Source organism: Scomber scombrus, chromosome 7 (genome assembly GCF_963691925.1).
Source record: "Scomber scombrus chromosome 7, fScoSco1.1, whole genome shotgun sequence".
Taxonomy (NCBI): Eukaryota; Metazoa; Chordata; class Actinopteri; order Scombriformes; family Scombridae; genus Scomber; species Scomber scombrus.
Window position 1 is genome coordinate 31,733,944 of NC_084976.1, and position 20,758 is coordinate 31,754,701.

General features: G+C 39.4%; 3 protein-coding genes and 1 pseudogene across 3 annotated transcripts; 3 read left to right on the forward strand and 1 right to left on the reverse strand.

Annotated features, from left to right (window-relative positions):
- The first annotated feature begins 2,550 nt into the window (after positions 1–2,550).
- Positions 2,551–5,056, forward strand: LOC133983119 (endonuclease domain-containing 1 protein-like). Its single transcript, XM_062422074.1, has 2 exons — positions 2,551–2,865; positions 4,049–5,056. Exons 1-2 carry the CDS (start codon positions 2,575–2,577, stop codon positions 4,559–4,561), a joined length of 804 nt encoding a protein of 267 aa, XP_062278058.1. The 5' UTR covers positions 2,551–2,574; the 3' UTR covers positions 4,562–5,056.
- A 2,872-nt stretch (positions 5,057–7,928) lies between these two features.
- LOC133983998 (zinc finger protein ZFP2-like) lies at positions 7,929–12,470 on the reverse strand. Its single transcript, XM_062423212.1, has 3 exons — positions 12,299–12,470; positions 10,595–10,873; positions 7,929–9,781 (listed from the first exon to the last, which is right to left on the reverse strand). Exons 1-3 carry the CDS (start codon positions 12,468–12,470, stop codon positions 7,929–7,931), a joined length of 2,304 nt encoding a protein of 767 aa, XP_062279196.1.
- A 465-nt stretch (positions 12,471–12,935) lies between these two features.
- Positions 12,936–17,824, forward strand: LOC133983132 (zinc finger BED domain-containing protein 4-like). The gene is made up of 3 exons (XM_062422091.1): positions 12,936–13,099; positions 15,304–16,903; positions 17,181–17,824. The coding sequence occupies exons 2-3, from the start codon at positions 16,709–16,711 to the stop codon at positions 17,436–17,438; spliced, it is 453 nt and encodes a 150-aa protein (XP_062278075.1). The 5' UTR covers positions 12,936–13,099; positions 15,304–16,708; the 3' UTR covers positions 17,439–17,824.
- A 794-nt stretch (positions 17,825–18,618) lies between these two features.
- Positions 18,619–20,533, forward strand: LOC133983103 (zinc finger protein 239-like; annotated as a pseudogene).
- The last annotated feature ends 225 nt before the right edge of the window (positions 20,534–20,758 follow it).

Consider the following 20,758-nt stretch of genomic DNA (forward strand, 5'->3'; position numbering starts at 1 on the left):
TTTTAAAAAAAAATAACATTAGTAGTATTTGAAATATTTGTTATAATAATGAAATTATATGATACTATAATAACTAAAAAATAATAAAATATGTAACATCTCCAACCACCACCACCACCTCTTCTTTCTTCTAGTTTGTCTTATTCTTATGTTTTTTTCTTCTTTCTGCTGTTTGTCTTATACTTCTGTGTGTTTTTCTTCTGTGTGTGCCTTTCGCGTCTTATGGGCGGGAACAGCTGGTGACGCAGCTGGTGACGCAACCAGGAAATGCTTCGAAGGCTAGACCGTCCCATTTCACAACGGTTGATGCATCCTTCTGAGGTTCATCAGTAGCACGCGGTCTTTGAAGACCGCGAGGCCGCGTCCTTACAAGGATGCAGCCCCTGAATTGAGACACAGCCATTGTCTGGATGCAACATGGCCTCAGAAGGAGCAGGAGCAGCCACATCCCCTGCACCAGTCCCTGACTGGAGGATGGGGAAGAGGGAATTCCTCTGGTTAAGCTCCTCAGTTAACTGGTCCACCTTGGAGTTTGGACTCTTTGGCCTTTTTCCTGGAGGACGCTCAGTCGCAGCTGCTAACAGAAACAATGAAGTTAATAATACACACCTATGCTAAGAGTGGGAGTGCCCACACTGCCTTTACCAACAAAGGATACTACAAAAACAAAAAGCGGGTACAACCAACATTGGGCACAGTGCCAACAACTAATACACATAAACATTAAAGTAAATAACACTACAAATGTCGGGAGAGGGAGCGAGTACACTGCCTTCAACAACTTCATTAGCATGATAAGAAAATACTCAATAAAAGAAGCTTGGTACTTAATCAGCTATAGAGACCAACCGAGGTTGATGATTTAAAGGAAGGAGTTACCACTGCAAACCGCAGCAAACCTCTCAGCAGATCGTTAGATGAAATAGAAAAGTGTTTTGATACTGGCAATATTCCTGCTTTGGTGTTCCTACCTACCAGTTTTTGAGATTAGTGTTCAGAACCAAGTTGACTTGTCAATATCTCTACCACAGGAGCATCTGGGCTTGGGTCATGGGTGGCAGAATGTTAGCAGCTACTGGACTGTCAGGGAATGGCTGAAGAATTTCAGAATGAGAAGAGGTACCTTCATGAAGCTATGTGACATCCCTTGACATAGTCTGAGTCGTGGCACCCGAAAACAACAAACTGTCCCTGTTGAAATGCATGTAGCTGTCTTTCTTTGGAGGCTGTTTAGCAAGGAATTTACACAACTTGACTTTTTGTGCAAGTGAGATCTCACAACATGTTGCTAATGTCATAGTTCAGTTAAATAAGTTTTGTTTCCGAGCAGGTTCCTCAATTCTGTTAGTCTTGCCACACAGCCACCTAACAGTTACATTCAAATCTCATGCTTCTGAATAGTCATGTGATACGTTCACATTATTACTATGTGGATGATTTTCTGATGTTTGGTATTCTGATGTTTTGTACAAGTAAGATTAGTATGGACTGACAACATGTACTAAATATCATAGGTTCCTCAATTATGTGACAGAGAAAGCTTATTGTTATTATTATTATTATTGGCTAATGAGGCCCTGAAGGCAGAGGAATCACTGAGGCACAGACTCAGTTCACCCACCAGCTTAGTCAAGCACAAATGACAGTGGAAAGGGCCTTTAGTGGACTCAAGAGCTTTTCATGATTAGATCATATAGAACATACACTACCTTACGGCGAGTGCAAATATGTAGCTAGCATAGCGTACCGTTACATATACAACCAGGTATCAGCAAGTCTTATGATATCTTTTACCAGTACTATTGTATCTGATACTGTGTTGACTATTGGCCAGAGGAATGTGGACAACAACAACCTTTGTAGCTTGAGCCTGCGTTGGGCTCCATGTGGCCATCTGTGCATCATGGTGATATTTTTACTCACTATGGGATGTTGTTATCATTCTCATTACTTGTTACATAGTGCTGTTTCCAAATCAACAGAGAGGATATTAACCCAAAAGGTTATCATAGTATTTCCATCATTTTTGGTCACTACCACCATGGTATTTAAACTAGATTATATGATGGTATTACCATAGAATGATTTAATTGCAAAAGTTGTACTTTAACTATACATTAAATGACATTTTAACAATTATTGGTACCACAGAAGAACAAAAAAATGTATAATCAAAACTACCATGATGCTTTTTTGTGAGTGTGAAAAATACAGAAACAGAAAATACCTGGCAGTAGGATGGAGTCTTGTTAGTACAAATACAAATCAATTGAAAACAGCAATGTTTCACATGCTCCTATCTTTTCACATTTGGCCTCATTTATCGGTTCTCTGAGCTGAATGTGAAGACACTCACTTTATCACAATTATTCTGCAAAGGCGTGACTTGACACAACACAGCTGAAACTTCCTGATGTGGAGAAATGTTTTCTGTTAGCACATAAGGCTGCCATGCACTGTCATCCACCTGTGGGATTGGTTTAATATAAAGTCCAAACCATCCCTTCACAGCTATAAAAGGCAGCCAGCCATCGGTAGAGAGAACTCTTCATTGATAATATCTCATTCTTCATCATGAAGCTCCTGGTCCCAGCTTTTCTGTTTCTGGCTCTCGGTTATCTAGCCACAGCTGAGGTTCTGCCACCACCTTTCCAAAAATGCAGTAACTTCTTTCTCAAGAACCAACCACCTACTGGGCCATTGGGTAATCAGTACATGGAGATCTGCCAAAAGAGAGATCCAGCAGCCGGTTATGAATTTGCAACGCTCTATGACACCAACCTAAGGATCCCCATCTACTCTGCTTATGAGTTTCAGTCTAAAGGCAGTTGTTCTAGGAACACACCATGGTACATTGAACCTCAGGTTAGTGGCTCATTTTCACTCTTTAGTGTCTTTCAGATTTGTACACAGTCAGATGGGTAAGTATTAAAACAGCAGATTAAAGGCACGTAGATATATACAGTGTTAGCATGTTAAACAGTGACAAGAGAAAAAAATAGACAATTTTAAGCTCAATATCCAAATATTTATACTGCATTTAACAGGGATATTTATTTAAAATTCACTGAGGTAGAATTTGTGTAAATGTCCTCAAGTGAAGGTCCAGAACATCATAATGTCCGTGTTATTTTTCAGTAGCTTTGTAGTTACATCAGCATCTGTGTCTAGTGGGTCGACTGTAGACTGTCATATAAATACAGTAGAATTCATTTATTAGTATTTACACTGAACTGGTGGGATTCAAATAAATAATAGAATAAATAACATAAGAATAAAAAAGAATAAGATAAATACATTTTCAAATAAAGATGGCATTTTGTTGGGCTTTTGTTTAAATATATCAGTTATAAAAAAAAACCCTTGTCTTGCCCCCGACCGAAATGGCCCGAAGGGCGAAGGAACACGCGTTCACAAAAAGCTCGCCCACGAGCTGCTGTGCTCGTACCACAGAGGCACTTTGGAGAGAGCTATGGTTCAAAACTGAATATTTATTTAGCGAGTTTTATCTGAAGATGTTGTAGAAGTGAAATCCAAATTTCATGACTGTCTAGTTATATTTTTAAACTGCACATATGTTTGCGTTTTTATGTCTTTATTAACACAACCAACGACTGTTATTTATATCAATAAAAAATATTATATTTGTGAGAGACTTTTCATTTGGAATATTATGGACTTTTGTAAGAAAGTGTGCTCATTTGGATTTCACTTCTTCACTTCGTTTCTGACTACATTACTAGGTAACTAGTAACTACATTGTAATACATTTTTAAAGTAACCCTCCCAACCCTGCTTAAAACAGGGCAGATCACATGGTGTTATTTACAGGCCCAATCCATTCTTTGTGGATTTGGACCAAAGAGTTTTATGTAATGTAAAGTGTAACAGTGGGACGCAGTTCATTGTATTTGCCATCAGCTTTATTAATTTCTGATTAACATGATTCTTATCTGGAGATATGAAAATATCCAGAATAATATCTGTAGTTATATTTTGGAGTTAACAGTACAAAAATGAATTGAAATTGTTTTTTAATCCTCTACAGCTGGATGACCCGACCAAAGGACCGGAGATGAATACTCAGGGCACAGTAACTAAACCCCCAAGAGGCGATAACCAAGCTCTGAATGATGATTATGATGGGAGCGGCTACCATAGGGGACACCTGGTTCCAGTCTACCACCGAAATGCCAAGCAATGCATAGATGCCACATTCACCCTCACAAATGCTGCCCCACAGTACCCCAAATTTAACTCAGGAGCTTGGAGGGTAGCAGAGGCAACTGTCGCAAAAAAATTGGATACTGATTGCTTGAACCGTGGTTTTAAAGCTTATATTATTACTGGTGTGGTGCCAGGAAATAATCCACCCATTAAAGGGAGGGTTAATATTCCCGATTATTTCTGGAGCACCTACTGTTGCGTCGACAACAATAACGTACCTAAATTATCTGGCGCCTTCTATGGGAAGAATGATATCACCAACAAAGTAACAACAACCACAGTAGCCAACCTAAATGCTTGGCTCGGCTTTAGTGTGTTTGGTAATAACTGTTGATAAATGTAGATATCCATTATTTACTACTAACATCTGCCTCCCCAAAGCTAACCGCGGTAACTATAGTTTGCTTGCTAATTATGCTAACGTTAAGTAGCAGTAATATTAAAGGACCAGTTTGTAGAATTAGTGTATAACCACCCAGAACAGACAAATGAAACATCTTTCATGAATTTGTTGGGCCACCGTAGGTTCTCTGACACACTTGGAGGGGTGGGGGGGTTCAGTTGGTTGCAATCTGCAACTTCACCACTAGATGCCACTAAATCATAAACACTGGTGCTTTAACAGAGATTGTTACAAAATAGGTAAACAGCAATCCAGTATGCAAACTCTGAAGTTGCAGTTTGTCTTGTAGCATGTGTGTTAATCAACTCATAATATTGGTAAACAATGTATTTCTTTTATCAGTACATTTCTCTTCATGCATAATCTCTTCTGTTGATGTCCTTATCATTGTAACCCTGCTTCTGCACAGAAAAAAACATCAAAATGACCTGTTCATATGAATAAACATGGTTTCTGAGTCAGATTTGTCTGATTTTTGTATATTTCCAAACTGTTTTGATATTCCTCATAGTAACACGGTTGAAACCACATCGTAACCTCTTGGTATAAACTCAGTCTGATGTTGATGAGTACAAAGTTCCTGTGGCCGGCCAGCAGCCAGAGATCAGTTATTTACTTTAAACTACAAACAGAGCTGTGTGACTCCATTTAAAGTCTTCAAAATAATAATGTTTTATACTTTTAATATGTGAAGATGGTAAGTTAAGAGTGTTGTGTTCATTCATGGGTCAAGACAATAGAGTTTGAGTATTTCCTTGTGATATATCACATTCACACTCCCAAGTGATCTAGATTGAGTTTACAACTACAAACAGAGGTGGACAGAGTACACAACTTCACTACTTGAGTAAAAGTACAGATGCTCCTTGTCAAATATTACTCCAATACAAGTAAAAGTAGCTTAGTCAAAATATTACTTAAGTAAAAGTACTAAAGTATTTGCTTAAAAATGTACTTAAGTAAAAGTATTAAAAAAATATCTCAGGAAATAAAGGAAAGGAAAGTAGCTTTATTACCATTCTACATTAAACAAAGATAGAAAATATGAACTGAATATCTTCAGTTAAATAGGCACTACAAGGACTTCTATTGACATTTACGGATAAACAACTTATTGGCTAGCCACAGCCAAATATGAGCCGGATAACCCACATCAAAGACAGCTGCATCTCTCTCTCTCTCTCTCTCTCTCTCTCTCTCTCTCTCTCTCTCTCTCTCTCTCTCTCTCTCTCTCTCTCTCTCTCTCTCTCTCTCTCTCTCTTTCTCTCTCACACCTAACCCCTACCTTGGACTCTTTGATATGAATTGTATAAAAAACCTGAACAGAAAGTCAACTTAATCATTCAACTGCACTGCAACAGTTGCCATATTTTTAAACCGTTTAAAAATATGGCAACTATGATACTACAAGTACATACAATCACGTTTAAAATGTTCATCTGCAATTTAACAAACATTAAGCTAGTTAACGTTAGTAGCTACTGAGTCCCTTTGTAGTGGAATAAGATGAATGGCAGACAGCATGATGCTTCAGAGAGAGGAGTGATACAATGAGAACATGTAGGAAACCAACAGTGAATGACTGAAACATTAAAACCAGTGTTAAGCTTCCCAAACATTACATATTGTTGTTATTCCATTTTGTGACCATAGGTGGCACTGTGATACCAGGTTCAGTAAGAAACCTCTAACTCAAGCCCATGTTACTCCCACAGGAGCCAAGTACCCCTGACTGCAGACCGGAGACAGAATAAAGTGGCGCTTGAGGTAGTTGCACACTGCTGAAACCGTGTTTGTTGCTTACTGCTCCACTGGTATGTAAAATAATGTGAAAAACAACTTAAAATTGCTCAGCATACTGCTTAGACGTTGGAAGAACATTTGGTCACACTTGAGAGTTTTAAAAGTGTTCAAACACTGGGTTTGGACCGAGTCTATGCATATGTTATGTTTATGTATTGTTTTCATTGCCGACAGTGTGAAGAGCAAGTGTTGCTCTAGATAATGCAGGTTCATATAATTGACAGATTTGTTTCAGGGAGAGATGAAATATAGGCATGTTGCTATGGTTATGTAATGTTTTTGTTGATCAGTTCAATGCATTTAAGTTAGTTTGATCATTTTTATGTATTTGTCAATGCAGCCAAAGTATGTGCTTTGCTGTTTTATTATTTATATGTATTTGTGGTTATTAAGGTCATTAATTAGCCAGTTTAATGTAAAATGAGATAGTAGGTCAACAACAACAAAAACGTAATGAGATAAATAAAACACAAGACAACACAAGGACAAGACAGTATAAATATATATGGAGTTAAAACAGATACAGACATGTGTTCCAATGTTTCCAAAAACAAGAAGAGTATTTTGTGTCACCTTGTGTAGGCTGGGCTAATGCCATCATAGCTTCATTTGTTTTATTCATATAACCAAACCATGAATCTGTACATTAACTTCCTTAACATAGTATTAAAGTTAGGGACATTGTTAAAAACAAACTTGTGTACCAGTATATTTGTTTGTGCACATCATCATCATCATCATCATCATCATACAGGTCAGCCCTGATGATGTGCTAACTACATTTAATGTAATGTTTCTTAATTCTTAAAAATAAACATATCCAGTTTGTAACATTATGCTAGCTATGCCAGCTTGTTTATTGTTCACTTCATTTCAACATGTCCTTTTCTTGTTCACAACCTGATGTGTTCCTACTATCGCCAGTGGTTACACTGTCATCTAGTGGTAACTTATGGAAACACCTATCATTACATTCTGATCTTCCTTGGTTTTAACAGTCATTGGCAACATTGTTTTTAGAATTGAATTTGATATCATACTGCATACCATCATTTGAGCAGATTCTGAGCAGTTGTTGTAATCCAGCACTGTAAGGAGATACGACGACTAAGTCATCAGCATACACCAGATGATTAATGAGATTACTCCCCACTACACAGCCAGTCCTGCAGTCTTTGAAGGTGAAACTGAGGTTTATTGTGTTTCATAATGACTTTCTTTCTTAATGTTAAACAAAAACCTGACAAACAAAACTTGACAGCATTATTGACAATGTACAACTTACATGAAAATGTTCTGACCTCTTCATGGAGAATATTTGACATTAATTTACAAAGATGTTGGTGAACACTTGCCATCAACGATCTTTTCAAATCTGGCATCAGACAGAATCTTTTCCCACTGCATGTGTACTCATGTTTCTACTCAAATGACAAGTATATCTGAACTTTGTCCCACAAGTTTTACATTTGTACGGCTTCTCACCTGTGTGTTCTCATGTGTGTGTTCTCATGTGTGTGTTCAAGAGCTGAGTATATCTGAACTTTTTCCCACAAGTTTTGCAATTGTATGGCTTCTCACCTGTGTGTGTTCTCATGTGCACTTTTAATGTGCCCAGCAGAGAGAATCTTTTTTCACAAGTGTTACATGGGTACGCTTTCTCACCTGTGTGTGTTCTCATGTGAGACTTCAAGTTACTAGTACATCTGAACTTTTTCCCACAAGTTTTGCATTTGTACGGCTTCTCACCTGTGTGTGTTCTCATGTGAGTCTTCAAGTTCGTAGTAGATCTGAACTTTTTCCCACAAGTTTTGCATTTGTACGGCTTCTCACCTGTATGGAGAGTCGTGTGTAGTTTTAATTTGCTCATCGTAGAGAATCTTTTCTCACAAGTGTTACATGGGTACGGCTTCTCACCTGTATGGAGAGTCATGTGTACTTTTAATTCGTTCAGCAGACGAAATCTTTTCCCACAGGTATCACATGGATACGGCTTCTCACCTGTATGGACTCTCATGTGCACTTTTAAGAAGCACAGCCGAGAGAATCTTTTCTCACAAGTGTTACATGGGTACGGCTTCTCACCTGTGTGTGTTCTCATGTGCACTTTTAATATGCTCGGCTTAGAGAATTTTTTCTCACAAGTGTTACATGGATACGGCTTCCCACCTGTGTGTGTTCTCATGTGTCTAGTCAAGTGCTGAGTATGTGTGAACTTTTCCCCACAAGTTTTGCAATTGTACGGCTTCTCAGCTGTGTGTGTTCTCATGTGCGCTTTTAAGCTTTTCTGCTTAGAGAATCTTTTCTCACAAGTGTTACATGGATACGGCTTCTCACCTGTGTGTGTTCTCATGTGCACATTTAATATGCCCAGCGTGGAGAATTTTTTCTCACAAGTGTTACATGGATACGGTTTCTCACCTGTGTGTGTTCTCATGTGCACTTTTAAAAAGCACAGCGCAGAGAATTTTTTCTCACAAGTGTTACATGGATACGGATTCTCACCTGTGTGTGTTCTCATGTGATTCTTCAAGTACTTAATACATGTGAACGTTTTCCCACAAGTGTTACATGGGTATGGCTTCTCACCTGTGTGTGTTCTCATGTGAATCTTCAACATCTGAGTATGTCTGAACTTCTCCCCACAAGTTTTGCAATTGTACGGCTTCTCACCTGTATGGACTCTTATGTGCACTTTTAATGTGCCCTGCTTAGAGAATCTTTTCCCACAGGTGTCACATGTATACGGCTTCTCACCTGTATGGACTTTGAGATGTCTGCACAAACTGCCCTTGGCCACAAATGATTTCCCACAAGTGTCACATTCAAAACATTGTTTCCCTGTCAAAGTATTATTGTGAATCTTTAAAGTGGTAGACTTGTCAATCTGAGTTTCATCAGGACTCAAGTCCAGAGTCTGATCTTCACTTTCCTCACAAGTAGGAGTCAACATCAAGGTTTCTGTCTCCTCCTTCAGTACCTGCTGTTCTATCTCAAGACTGGTGCAGAGTTCCTCTTTAATCTCTGAAGGCTCTGGTTCCTCTTGTTCCTCTTTAATCTGTGGAGGCTCTGGTTCCTCTTGTTCCTCTTTAATCTCTGATGGCTCTGGTTCCTCTTGTTCCTCTTCAATCTGTGGAGGCTCTGGTTCCACTTGTTCATCTTCAATCTGTGGAGGTTCTGGTTCCTCTTGTTCCTCTTTAATCTCTGATGGCTCTGGTTCCTCTTGTTCCTCTTCAATCTGTGGAGGCTCTGGTTCCTCTTGGTCCAGACTTGAGTTCCTCTCCTGGTCACAGAGCTGCTGGTCAGTGAGAACCTCCTCCTCCTTACAGACATGTTGCTGTGGGAGCTCTGGAAGGACAAAGAGGAAAGACTGAAGAGAAACTCTTGTATCACTATCTGATAAGGCATCCTTTATTGAGGCTTTACACCTCCTGTGACCGGTAAAGTTTTATGGCATATGAAACTCTGACTATAAAAATGGGGATCTATGTTTAACATGTCAGTTCGTCTGTTTGCAAGTAAAAGACTCTTCAATTTCAGAAGTCTGCTGAATCATCATTTTGGCCCCAGTAAGATACGACAAGTGGTGGCATTTTATGCAGTTTAATGTGTCTTTTCACATGATGGGTATTGAATGAAGCACTCATTGGTATCAGTATCACTTTAAGGTTACTTAGATTGGTACTGGTATCGTCACTTTTCAAAAGATACCCAGCCCTAATCATCTGTCAGATATGTTTCACTGTGGAGAACGATATTTTGCTCTCCTGTAGGCCAACTGTGAACTACGGAAGTAATTCATGAAAACCTTGAATTTTGATTTAGACCTGGTTTAATGTGTCTGGATGGAGAGATATGAAATCACCTTTTTTATGGTTTCATAAGCAAATTAAAGGTTTCTCTGTTCTGAAAGTGGTTTAAACAGCATCTTTTGCTACAATGTCTGAGACTTTTTTCACATGTAAATGTTGCAGAAATAGTATCAACCGCTAAATATAATTATTTATGTTTCCTTAACTTTCCCCTTAACTCCCAAACAGTAACTGACTTCAGTGTCGTAGAGACCCGAGCAAATAACTAAAGCTATTCATTTTACCCACTGCGGTGGTATATTAAGATGACTGTTCTAGTTTATTTTATAATAATTAGAGTTTTACAGACCTATTCTGTGTAACTTTATTTCAGGTTTCCAAACGATATCCAGCAGTCTGCGCTGACGGTTGATCTCTTCTTCGTACTCTGAGATAGTTGTTTGAAAAACTCCTTCCAGACTGGTGCAGAGTTGCTCTTTAATTTCTGAAGGTTCTGGCTCTTCCTGTTCCTCTTCAATCTGTGGAGGTTCTGGTTCCTCTTGGTCCAGACTTGAGTTCCTCTCCTGGTCACAGAGCTGCTGGTCAATGAGAACCTCCTCCTCCTCATAGACATGTTGCTGTGGGAGCTCTGGAAGGACAAAGAGGAAAGACTGAAGAGAAACTCTTGTACCACCACAAAAAGCACAGAGGACGTATCTCTCTAAAGAATGAGATAAAGTAAATGTTATGGTGGTTTACAAAAAAGGGATTTTACAAAACTGGGCAACTAAAGATCATGTTTATCAATGGCTTATAAATGATTTATAGAGTAGTTGTTGGAGCTATTTGTTATTTTTGTTGAAGTTGAATGAAATGTTAATTTATGTACACATGGCTGTTTGTTTTGAAGAATATAGCTTAATTCATTTGATTATTATATTAGTATTATTTTAGTTAGTTTGAGTACTCGTTAATGCTTTTGTTTCAGGGCACTTGGGCAGCTTGGAGCACAGAGGTGAATGTATTTCTATAGGTAGGCTACAGGTAGAGGAGCAGCAGGCACCGGGAAGGGCATACAGCTGTTTACCAGAGCAAGAGAGACGCCATTCTTCTTTGTTTGCTTGCAAAAATAGTAAAATAAACTAAAGAAACGCTATGCTTACCTGGACAATGCACCTTTTCCCCCTGCCTAAGATTCATTACCGAGGTGCCTCAGTAGCCATTTGAATTGAGTTTATTTATTTGAGGACAAATCGCCACTACAGTAGTGATGAATGATTTATTAAACATCAATTGAGCCATTAATCAATGCTCATAAGCATTTTATACACCGTGTTAAAACTTTTCCTACCAACACTTTTTTTCTCAAACTTAAGTTTGGAAAAAACAGAGAATCAGCCGCTAAATATCAGTATTTATGTTTCCTTAACTTTCCCCTTAACTCCCAAACAGAAACTGACTTCAGTGTTGTAGAAACCCGAGCCTTAAGCCTGATTTATACTTCTGCGTTACGTCGACAGAGTAGCTACGCCAGTGCGCTTGGCCATTTATAGTCCCTGCGTAGAGGGAACGCGTTGCTCTGCAATTCACCGCCATGCCGCTAGGGGGTGTGTGTGGTTTCAGAGGAGTCATATCCGTATCCTTGTTTATCTTCCGGTCACAGTAGCATGGTTTTTTTGTTTTTTGTTGGTCACAGTAGCATGTAGCATTGTGCTATGTGCGTTATGTGCGCTAATAACAGAAAACACATACCTTTTGTTCATTATTAATAATAATGGCGGTGTTGCAGGAAGAAAGACTGGAAAAAGCAACTGCCGGAGGAACTGACGTTTTGAGCGGACCAATCACAACCCTTGCGGTCCGCGTTGCCGTGACGCGTAGTTAGGATTTTTTGGAGGTGCACGTCAGGCTACAGCGTAGGGGTCCGCTTCGACGCAGAGAGCTCTGCGTAGCTACGCTTCGACGTAACGCAGAAGTATAAATCAGGCTTTAACTGAACCTACATATTTTACCCACTGCGGTGGTATATTAAGCTGTTCTAGTTTATTTTATAATAATTAAGAGTTTTACAGACCTATTCTGTGTAGCTTTATTTCAGGTTTCCAAACGATATCCAGCAGTCTGCGCTGACGGTTGATCTCTTCTTCGTACTCTGAGATAGTTGTTTGAAAATCTCGGAATATTTCTTCAGCAGCAGCAGTTAGTCGCTTGTTGATTAACTCTCTCAAACGCTGACCTGAAGTCATTGTTGCTTCAAATAAAATGTCTCCGTGTAATGCAGAGAGACTTCTTCCAAGCACAATACCAAGCGGCTAACGTGTGGTGTGACAGTGTTAAGCTTCCGATAGCAGGCTCGTGTGTCTTTGGTTCCGCTTGAAAATTCTTCCCTCAGTGAGTGTAATTTCTAGATATTCTCCAGATATGTCCACTACGTTCAAGTATCTCCTGGCAGCGTCCAGCACCATCGTGATTCTTTCCAACTTGTCTGCACCAGCATAATTCATGATCATGCCAGGTCTTTTTGCTCTCTCACCATCTCCACATTACCTACAACCATCATGGTCTGGTTACAACAAGCGGAACCAAACACACACGAGCCTGCTATCGGAAGCTTAACACTGTCACACCACACGTTAGCTGCTTGTTATTGTACTGGTAAGAAGTCTCTCTGCATTACAAGGAGACATTTTATTTGAAGCAACAATGACTTCAGCTCAGCGTTTGAGAGAGTTAATCAACGAGCGACTAACTGCTGCTGCTGAAGAAATATTCCGAGATTTTCAAACAACTATCTCAGAGTACGAAGAAGAGATCAACCGTCAGCGCAGACTGCTGGATATCGTTTGGAAATCTGAAATAAAGTTACACAGAATAGGTCTGTAAAACTCTAATTATTATAAAATAAACTAGAACAGCTTTATATACCACCGCAGTGGGTAAAATATGTAGGTTTAGTTCATGCTCGGGTTTCTACAACACTGAAGTCAGTTTCTGTCAGAGCTGTTTACAAGTCATTTTTTACAAGTCCAAGTCAAGTCTCAAGTCTTTGAGCTAGAGTCCAAGTCAAGTCTCAAGTCTTTGAGGGTCAAGTCCAAGTCAAGTCTCAAGTCTCTGGTCAAGAGTCCGAGTCAAGTCTCAAGTCTCTCGCCAACACTAAATCAAATTCAAATTCTGACCTTAGAGCTGTACAATCCTTCATCCTGATCAGTTAGCCTTGCGAGCACCTGCCCATGTCTGTTTTTGTGGTGTGCTGTCACTGAAGTTTGTATGTATGTATCTGTTTGTATGTTGAGATGCCCTCTCCTGAAACTGTTACCAAATCTACCTTCGGCTATTACCTTGACCTAGACCTTGATATAGGACAGTATGAAAATGTATCAATTGTAGGTTCACTATAGAGAATCTACTGCAATGTGATGTGAAGAAACATACACTAAGAATTATTTCAATTCCATAACCATAAACTTTTCTTCAACAAAAAAATAATTATTTTAACAATGTTGTAAAATATAACAAAATGAACAAAACATGAACATCACAGAAACACTGCACTGCAGTTTAACACTGTGGTACAAACACATGTTCATTATTTTTTTCTCCAAGCTGCCTTTTATCTGCTGCTTAACACAACACACAGCAGGGAATGTGTGGGGATATTATAAAATATATATATATATAAAATGACCATAGTTAACGCAACGTTGTGTTTTTTAATAATTAGTAGCGGAGCCACTAAGTTAGTGGCACTAAATAACGGAGTTGCGGTGGTTTCCTGTCTGAGCTTTCAAAATAAAACCTTTGCTATTGTGCGCTTCTTATTATTATTAACAAACAAATTTGGGCTTGTCAATTACGGGAGAAATGACAGGAGGGCGGCGGGAGATGGTTTCGAAATATGGGAGAACCAGGGAAAAACGGGAGTGTGAAGGCATTGTATCCAAACGTAATGATCTGAGGCTCCTGCTGAACTTGTCGCACTCGCCATTGTCAATGTCTGATACTGAAGATGCGCGCTTCACACACGGCGCATGCGCGTGGCATGACGTTGGTGTTTACATCTAGCTCAGAGCCAGAGATCATACAAAAAGATGAATGACAGATAAATAATGAGAATAATAATAATAATAACATGAAATAAAGGTTGTTCGCGAGTCTCGAGCCTCGAGTCGAAGTCAAGTCTGAAGTCTTTTGAGGTCGAGTCCAAGTCGAGTCTGAAGTCACAGTTTAGTGAGACTTAAGTGCAACTCGAGTCCGAGTCGCGAGTCCGAGTCCCCAGCTCTGGTTTCTGTTTGGGAGTTAAGGGGAAAGTTAAGGAAACATAAATACTGATATTTAGCGGCTGATTCTCTGTTTTTTTCATAACTTAAATTTGAGAAAAAAGTGTTGGTAGCAAAAGTCTATAAAATGCTTATGAGCATTGATTAATGGCTCAATTGATGGTTAATAAATCATTCATTACTACTGTAGTGGCGATTTGTCCTCAAATAAATAAAATCAATTCAAATGGCTACTGAGGCACCTCGGGAATGAATCTTAGGCAGGGGGAAAAGGTGCATTGTCCAGGTAAGCATAGCGTTTCTTTAGTTTATTTTACTATTTTTGCGAGCAAACAAAGAAGAATGGCGTCTCTCTTGCTCTGGTAAACAGCTGTATGCCCTTCCCGGTGCCTGCTGCTCCTCTACCTGTAGCCTACCTATAGAAATACATTCACCTCTGTGCTCCAAGCTGCCCAAGTGCCCTGAAACAAAAGCATTAATGAGTACTCAAACTAACTAAAATAATACTAATATAATAATCAAATGAATTAAGCTATATTCTTCAAAACAAACAGCCATGTGTACATAAATTAACATTTCATTATCAACTTCAACAACAATAAGAAATAGCTCCAACAACTACTCTATAAATCATTTATAAGCCATTGATAAACATGATCTTTAGTTGCCCAGTTTTGTAAAATCCCTTTTTTGTAAACCACCATAACATTTACTTTATCTCATTCTTTAGAGAGATACGTCCTCTGTGCTTTTTGTGGTGGTACAAGAGTTTCTCTTCAGTCTTTCCTCTTTGTCCTTCCAGAGCTCCAGAGACGCAGTACAGGAGTGTTTGTCACCTTAACTGAAAGGAATCAATGTCGACGGTTTGGACGTTTTTTTACGGTCTCAAATGAAGATAATCGAATTGCAATATGCAATACTTGCAAAGCCGAAGTAATGCGTGGAGGATGCCGTGTCAAATCATTCAACACCACCAATTTAATGAGTCATTTGAAAAACCGCCATCCAGAAGTTCACATACAATGTCAGGAAGCTAACGTTGCTAGCAAGAAGCCAAAACCGAAAACAGCAGCAGCCGCAGTTGGGAGCCCAATACAGCAAGCACTCGACCAAACAAAGAAATTTGCCAAGGACAGCGCAAAGGCCAAGTCAATCACGAACAAGGTAATGGAAATGATAGCTCTTGACGACCAGCCATTTTCCATAGTGGAGGACCGAGGCTTTCGTCAGCTGATAGCGCACATTGAACCCCGCTACAGCCTTCCAAGTCGCCGTTACTTTTCCGATGTTTCCCTCCCTGCTTTGTAGGAAGTGGTAGCCACACATATCCACAAGATGTTGGACAGCAGTGGGAATGACATTAGCTTCACGACAGATATATGGAGCTCCGACATCAGTAAGATGAGTATGTTAAGCCTTACTGCTCAATGGATTGATGACAACTTTGAAATGAGCAGAGCTGTGTTACATGCACAAGAATTTGCTGGGTCGCATACAGGGACTGCCATAGCTAGTGCATTTGACTGCATGTTTGCTCAGTGGAAAATACCGAAAGAAAATGTGCCTGTTGTGCTTCGTGACAACGCGCGAAATATGCAGAAGGCAATGGACGAGTGCAGTGTTAAAAGCCTGGGCTGAAGGGATCATACACTGCAGCTGGCAGTGCATGACGGAGTGCTAAGCCAGCGAAGCATCTCTGATTGTGTGGCTATTGGAAGGAAAATAGTTGGACATTTTAGGCACTCTCAACTTGCCAGCTCTCGGCTGAGAGACATATAGCAAGAGTTGGGCATGAAAACCAAGATGCTACAACATGATGCCGCAACTCGATGGAATAGTACTTTTTTCATGATGCAAAGTCTACTGGATCAGAAGCGCACACTTGGTGTGTATGGAGCAGATCATGAACTTCCCGCCTCTCTGAGCTCATACCAGTGGGGCTTAATTGAAAACATGACTACGCTTCTTACTCCATTTGAACAGTTAACGAGAGAGATAAGCTCACATTTGGCCACTACTGCTGACGTGATTCCCTCTGTGGTGGCACTGAAACGTTTGCTGAGCAAGGCAGCTGAAACGGATAGTGGGGTCTGCACAGCAAAAAGCACTCTACTAGAAGCTGTGAACAAACGCTTTGGGAGCAGTTTCTCCGAGCCACTTTACTAAGTGACAAGGTATTATAACTCCCCAAGCTAGCTGCAGTAAATATGCTTCAGAAGGAAGTGGACAAAGTGACGCACAGCGACAGTACCACGGAGACACCTGGCACAGAAGAACCGCAGGAGAAGAAGCCGCATACTGGAAGTGGTGGACAGTCGCTACTGGACATGCATGATGAAATTCTGGAGGAAAACTCAACAATGCAACAGCTGGCGGGCCTGACAAGCAAAACAAGTGTGCAGGTATATTATTATTATATATGTAGTACTTTTTATCAATGTACTGTAAATTCTCTAGATCTACTAAATTAATAGATTTACTTAAATCAAAAAGCTGATTGTGTAAAGGTATCTATTTTAGTAATGCTACATTGCCCCCTTGAGGTTGACCTATAGTCCTGGTCATCTGCTCAGAGCAGAGTTCAACAAAGCTTTTAAGGAGAGGAGGATAATGTTATAATGTCCTGTTTCCTGATAATTTTCCAGACATGTAGTTATACACTTGTCTATATTCCGATAGGTGCATGGCTATCTGAGTGAGCCCCCCATCCCCAGAAATGAGAGCCCACTGCAGTATTGGAAAAGCAACATGTCCCGCTTCCCTGCCCTGGCCAAAGCAGCACGCAAGTACCTTTCGGCTCCATGTACAAGTGTCGACAGTGAACGTCTCTTCTCCGCTGCATCACATGTTGTCGATGAAAAGAGAAATAGGATCCAATGCGAGAAAGCAGAAATGCTTCTCTTTGTCAAGAAAAACTTGCCTTTGCTGGTGAAGTAGGCCTAGACTAACCCTACAGTGAAACACTGTTGGGAAATTGCAAAAATACAGTGTTTTCAAATTATTGTTCAGTCATAATTCTGATATTTTTGATTTAGCAATTTCATAGATGCGAGTTGACATGACTTGTATTGTTTTGCACTTTGCAAAAAAACACTAGTATACAAGTTTATTTTTTATGGTTGCTTGGAGGAAAACATTGTTTGGACATTTACTTGAACATTACACATAAGTTGGAAAATGTGCACTGACTACAGTGTCTGTTATAAATATTCTCAAGTTTGATTAGTGAGAATGTAGTCAGAACATGTTTTGATATATTGGATTAAGCCTATTTCACAGATTTGAGTTGAAATTGACTTAAACTTAAAACACTTTTTGTAATTTATTAGACAAGTGTCTGGTTGTCATTTAAGTTATAATACCTTGTCAAGATATTTTGATTTGTGATCCTTATTGTGATTTATGATCCAAACTTTTTCATAGATGCAAGTTAAACTGTACTTTCACAAAGGTACTTGCTACAAGTTATAAAAGTAGCCTAAAACTAATACTGTTAGTAACTTGTGTTTGTTATGGATGCCCTGTAACTTGTTTAAGAAACAATGTATTTCGAAGTTTTGGAAAATAAAGAAAGAAATTACTTTTTCATATTCACAGTGTTTACATGTTCTTCAGTATACAAAATCATCATAGAAACTTGTTTTTATACCAATATCGATATCGGTAAATATCAGTTATCGGCCATAACAGCAATATCAATATCGGATATCGGTATCGGTCAATTTTCATATCGGTGCATCCCTAATTTTATTAATGATTCATAATCATCAACAATAATAAATCATTAATAAAGGGTCATTGTGTTATTGATTTATAAAGTATTATTAAATATTTATTGACCATTAAGTAAGTCATTCATTATTATTCCTTTATAAAGAATGCCTCATCAGGAAGTGGGATGAGAGTTTCTCTTCAGTCTTTCCTCTTTGTACTTTCAGAGCTCCCACAGCAACATGTCTGTAAGGAGGAGGAGGTTCTCACTGACCAGCAGCTCTGTGACCAGGAGAGGAACTCAAGTCTGGACCAAGAGGAACCAGAGCCTCCACAGATTAAAGTGGAACAGGAGGAACCAGAGCCTCCACAGATTAAAGAGGAACACGAGGAACCAGAGCCTCCACAGATTAAAGAGGAACAAGAGGAACCAGAGACTTCAGAGATTAAAGAGGAACTCTGCACCAGTCTTGAGGGAGAACAGCAGGTACTGAAGCCGGAGACAGAAACCTTGATGTTGACTCCTACTTGTGAGGAAAGTAAAGATCAGACTCTGGACTTGAGTCCTGATGAAACTCAGATTGCGGCAGAGGAAGAGCATGTTGTCAGCATGTCAATTAAAAGCTCTGTGGGTCCAGACCCAAACGATTATGACCAGGTCCTCTCTCATAACTCTCACATAGCTGAGAATCAAGATCACAAAGGAGGTCAACACGAAGACTCAGGATCAACTAGAAATGCAGAACCAAAACCACAGAAGAGACATCACAGTAGAAAAAATAACAACACTGAAGACAAGTCTACCACTTTAAAGATACAGAGTAATACAGAGAAACAGTGTTTTAAATGTGACACTTGTGGGAAATCATTTGTGGTAAGGGCCACTTTGCGCAGACATCTCAGAGTCCACACAGGTGAGAAGCCACATACATGTGACACTTGTGAGAAAAAATTCTCTGAGCTGGGCAAATTAAAAATTCACAAGAGAATCCACACAGGTGAGAAGCCGTATACATGCGACAGTTGTGGGAAAAAAATTCTCTGTCCTGGGCATATTAAAAGCGCACATGAGAGTCCATACAGGTGAGAAGCCATACAATTGCAAAACTTGTGGGGAGAAGTTCAGACATACTCAGCAGTTGAAGATTCACATGAGAACACACACAGGTGAGAAGCCATACAAATGTGACACTTGTGAGAAAAGATTCTCTACGCTGAGCATATTAAAAGTGCACATGAGAGTCCATACAGGTGAGAAGCCGTATACATGTAACACCTGTGAGAAAAGATTCTCAAAGCTGGGCACATTAAAAGTGCACATGAGAAGACACACAGGTGACAAACCATACCCATGTAACACTTGTGGGAAAAAATTCTCTCAGCTCGTCTCATTAAAAGTGCACATGATAACACACACAGGTGAGAAGCCATACAAATGTGACACCTGTGAGAAAAGATTCTGTAAGCTCAATGCAGTAAAAAAACACATGAGAACACACAGGTGAGAAGCCGTACAAAGGCAAAACTTGTGGGACAAAGTTCATGTTGGAACCAAATGCTTGATTCATGTTTCGATGAATATTTGATTTTTTTTGGGTCTACTATTATTGTTTATCTGATTAATTATGAGATATGAACATGAAATATTATGGTTTGAATTATTAGTTGAATTGGTAACAATTATGAAATTGTGATTTATTGTTAATTCTGATTATTTTGAGGCCGGCATGACTATGCACAATTGATGCCGTTTCTCACCTCCGCCTCCTCTTTATAGACAGGTGACTGCAGCACCTGGGTATATTAGTGTGGCTATTGGGGCCGGCGGAGCTCTCGGTTTTAGGCACGCAGCCGTACAGTTTTAGACCGCTGCTAAGTGTTGTTTTTTGTTTTTGTTTGAACGAGTGGAAAGGAAGGAAGTGAACTAAGTTGATCTGTCTGTCACTCCATGCTGCGGTAAGCAACCTAAGTTTTTGGAAATAAATATACTAAACAAGAGAAGAGTGTTTGGATTTCATGGAAACTTAAAACCCTTTGACAGCGCTGGAGCGCGTCGGACATGGATGCATGTAAACCGAGAAACAAGAGCATCTTTTATTGGAAGAGATAGCGCTTATAGTTCAGATATACTTGTCATTTGAGGACTCGCATGATAATACACGCAGTGGGAAAAGATTCTGTCTGAGACCAGATTTGAAAAGGTTAATAAGAATACACTGATGGCAAGTGTTCACCAACATCTTTGTAAATTAATGTCAAATATTCTCCATGAAGAGGTCAGAACATTTTCATGTAAGTTGTACATTGTCAACAACACTGTCAAGTTTTGTTTGTCAGGTTTTTGTTCTACATTAAAGGCAGTGTTAAATTTGTCACAGCAAATTTTGACTTAGTTTTAGTCATCTACATTGTTTTAGTCTAGTTTTGTTCGATTCAATATCATTGGGTTATAGTCGACTTAAATATAATACATTTGAAAGGGTAATGCATTTTTTAAAGTTTGTCTTCAATTTCTGAAGTCATTATTTCTACCAGATGAAATGAAT

What these genes read in the sequence shown, in the direction of transcription:
- LOC133983119 (XM_062422074.1), top strand. Translation starts at nt 2,575, where the DNA reads ATGAAGCTCCTGGTCCCAGCTTTTCTGTTTCTGGCTCTCGGTTATCTA. An exon ending in CATGGTACATTGAACCTCAG is followed by an intron (nt 2,866 to 4,048) that starts GTTAGTGGCTCA and finishes AATCCTCTACAG; the next exon opens with CTGGATGACCCGACCAAAGG.
- LOC133983132 (XM_062422091.1), top strand. Translation starts at nt 16,709, where the DNA reads ATGCTTCAGAAGGAAGTGGACAAAGTGACGCACAGCGACAGTACCACG. An exon ending in CAAGCAAAACAAGTGTGCAG is followed by an intron (nt 16,904 to 17,180) that starts GTATATTATTAT and finishes ATATTCCGATAG; the next exon opens with GTGCATGGCTATCTGAGTGA.
- LOC133983998 (XM_062423212.1), bottom strand. Translation starts at nt 12,470, where the DNA reads ATGACTTCAGGTCAGCGTTTGAGAGAGTTAATCAACAAGCGACTAACT. An exon ending in AATAAAGCTACACAGAATAG is followed by an intron (nt 10,874 to 12,298) that starts GTCTGTAAAACT and finishes TTGTCCTTCCAG; the next exon opens with AGCTCCCACAGCAACATGTC. An exon ending in AATAAAGTTACACAGAATAG is followed by an intron (nt 9,782 to 10,594) that starts GTCTGTAAAACT and finishes TTGTCCTTCCAG; the next exon opens with AGCTCCCACAGCAACATGTC.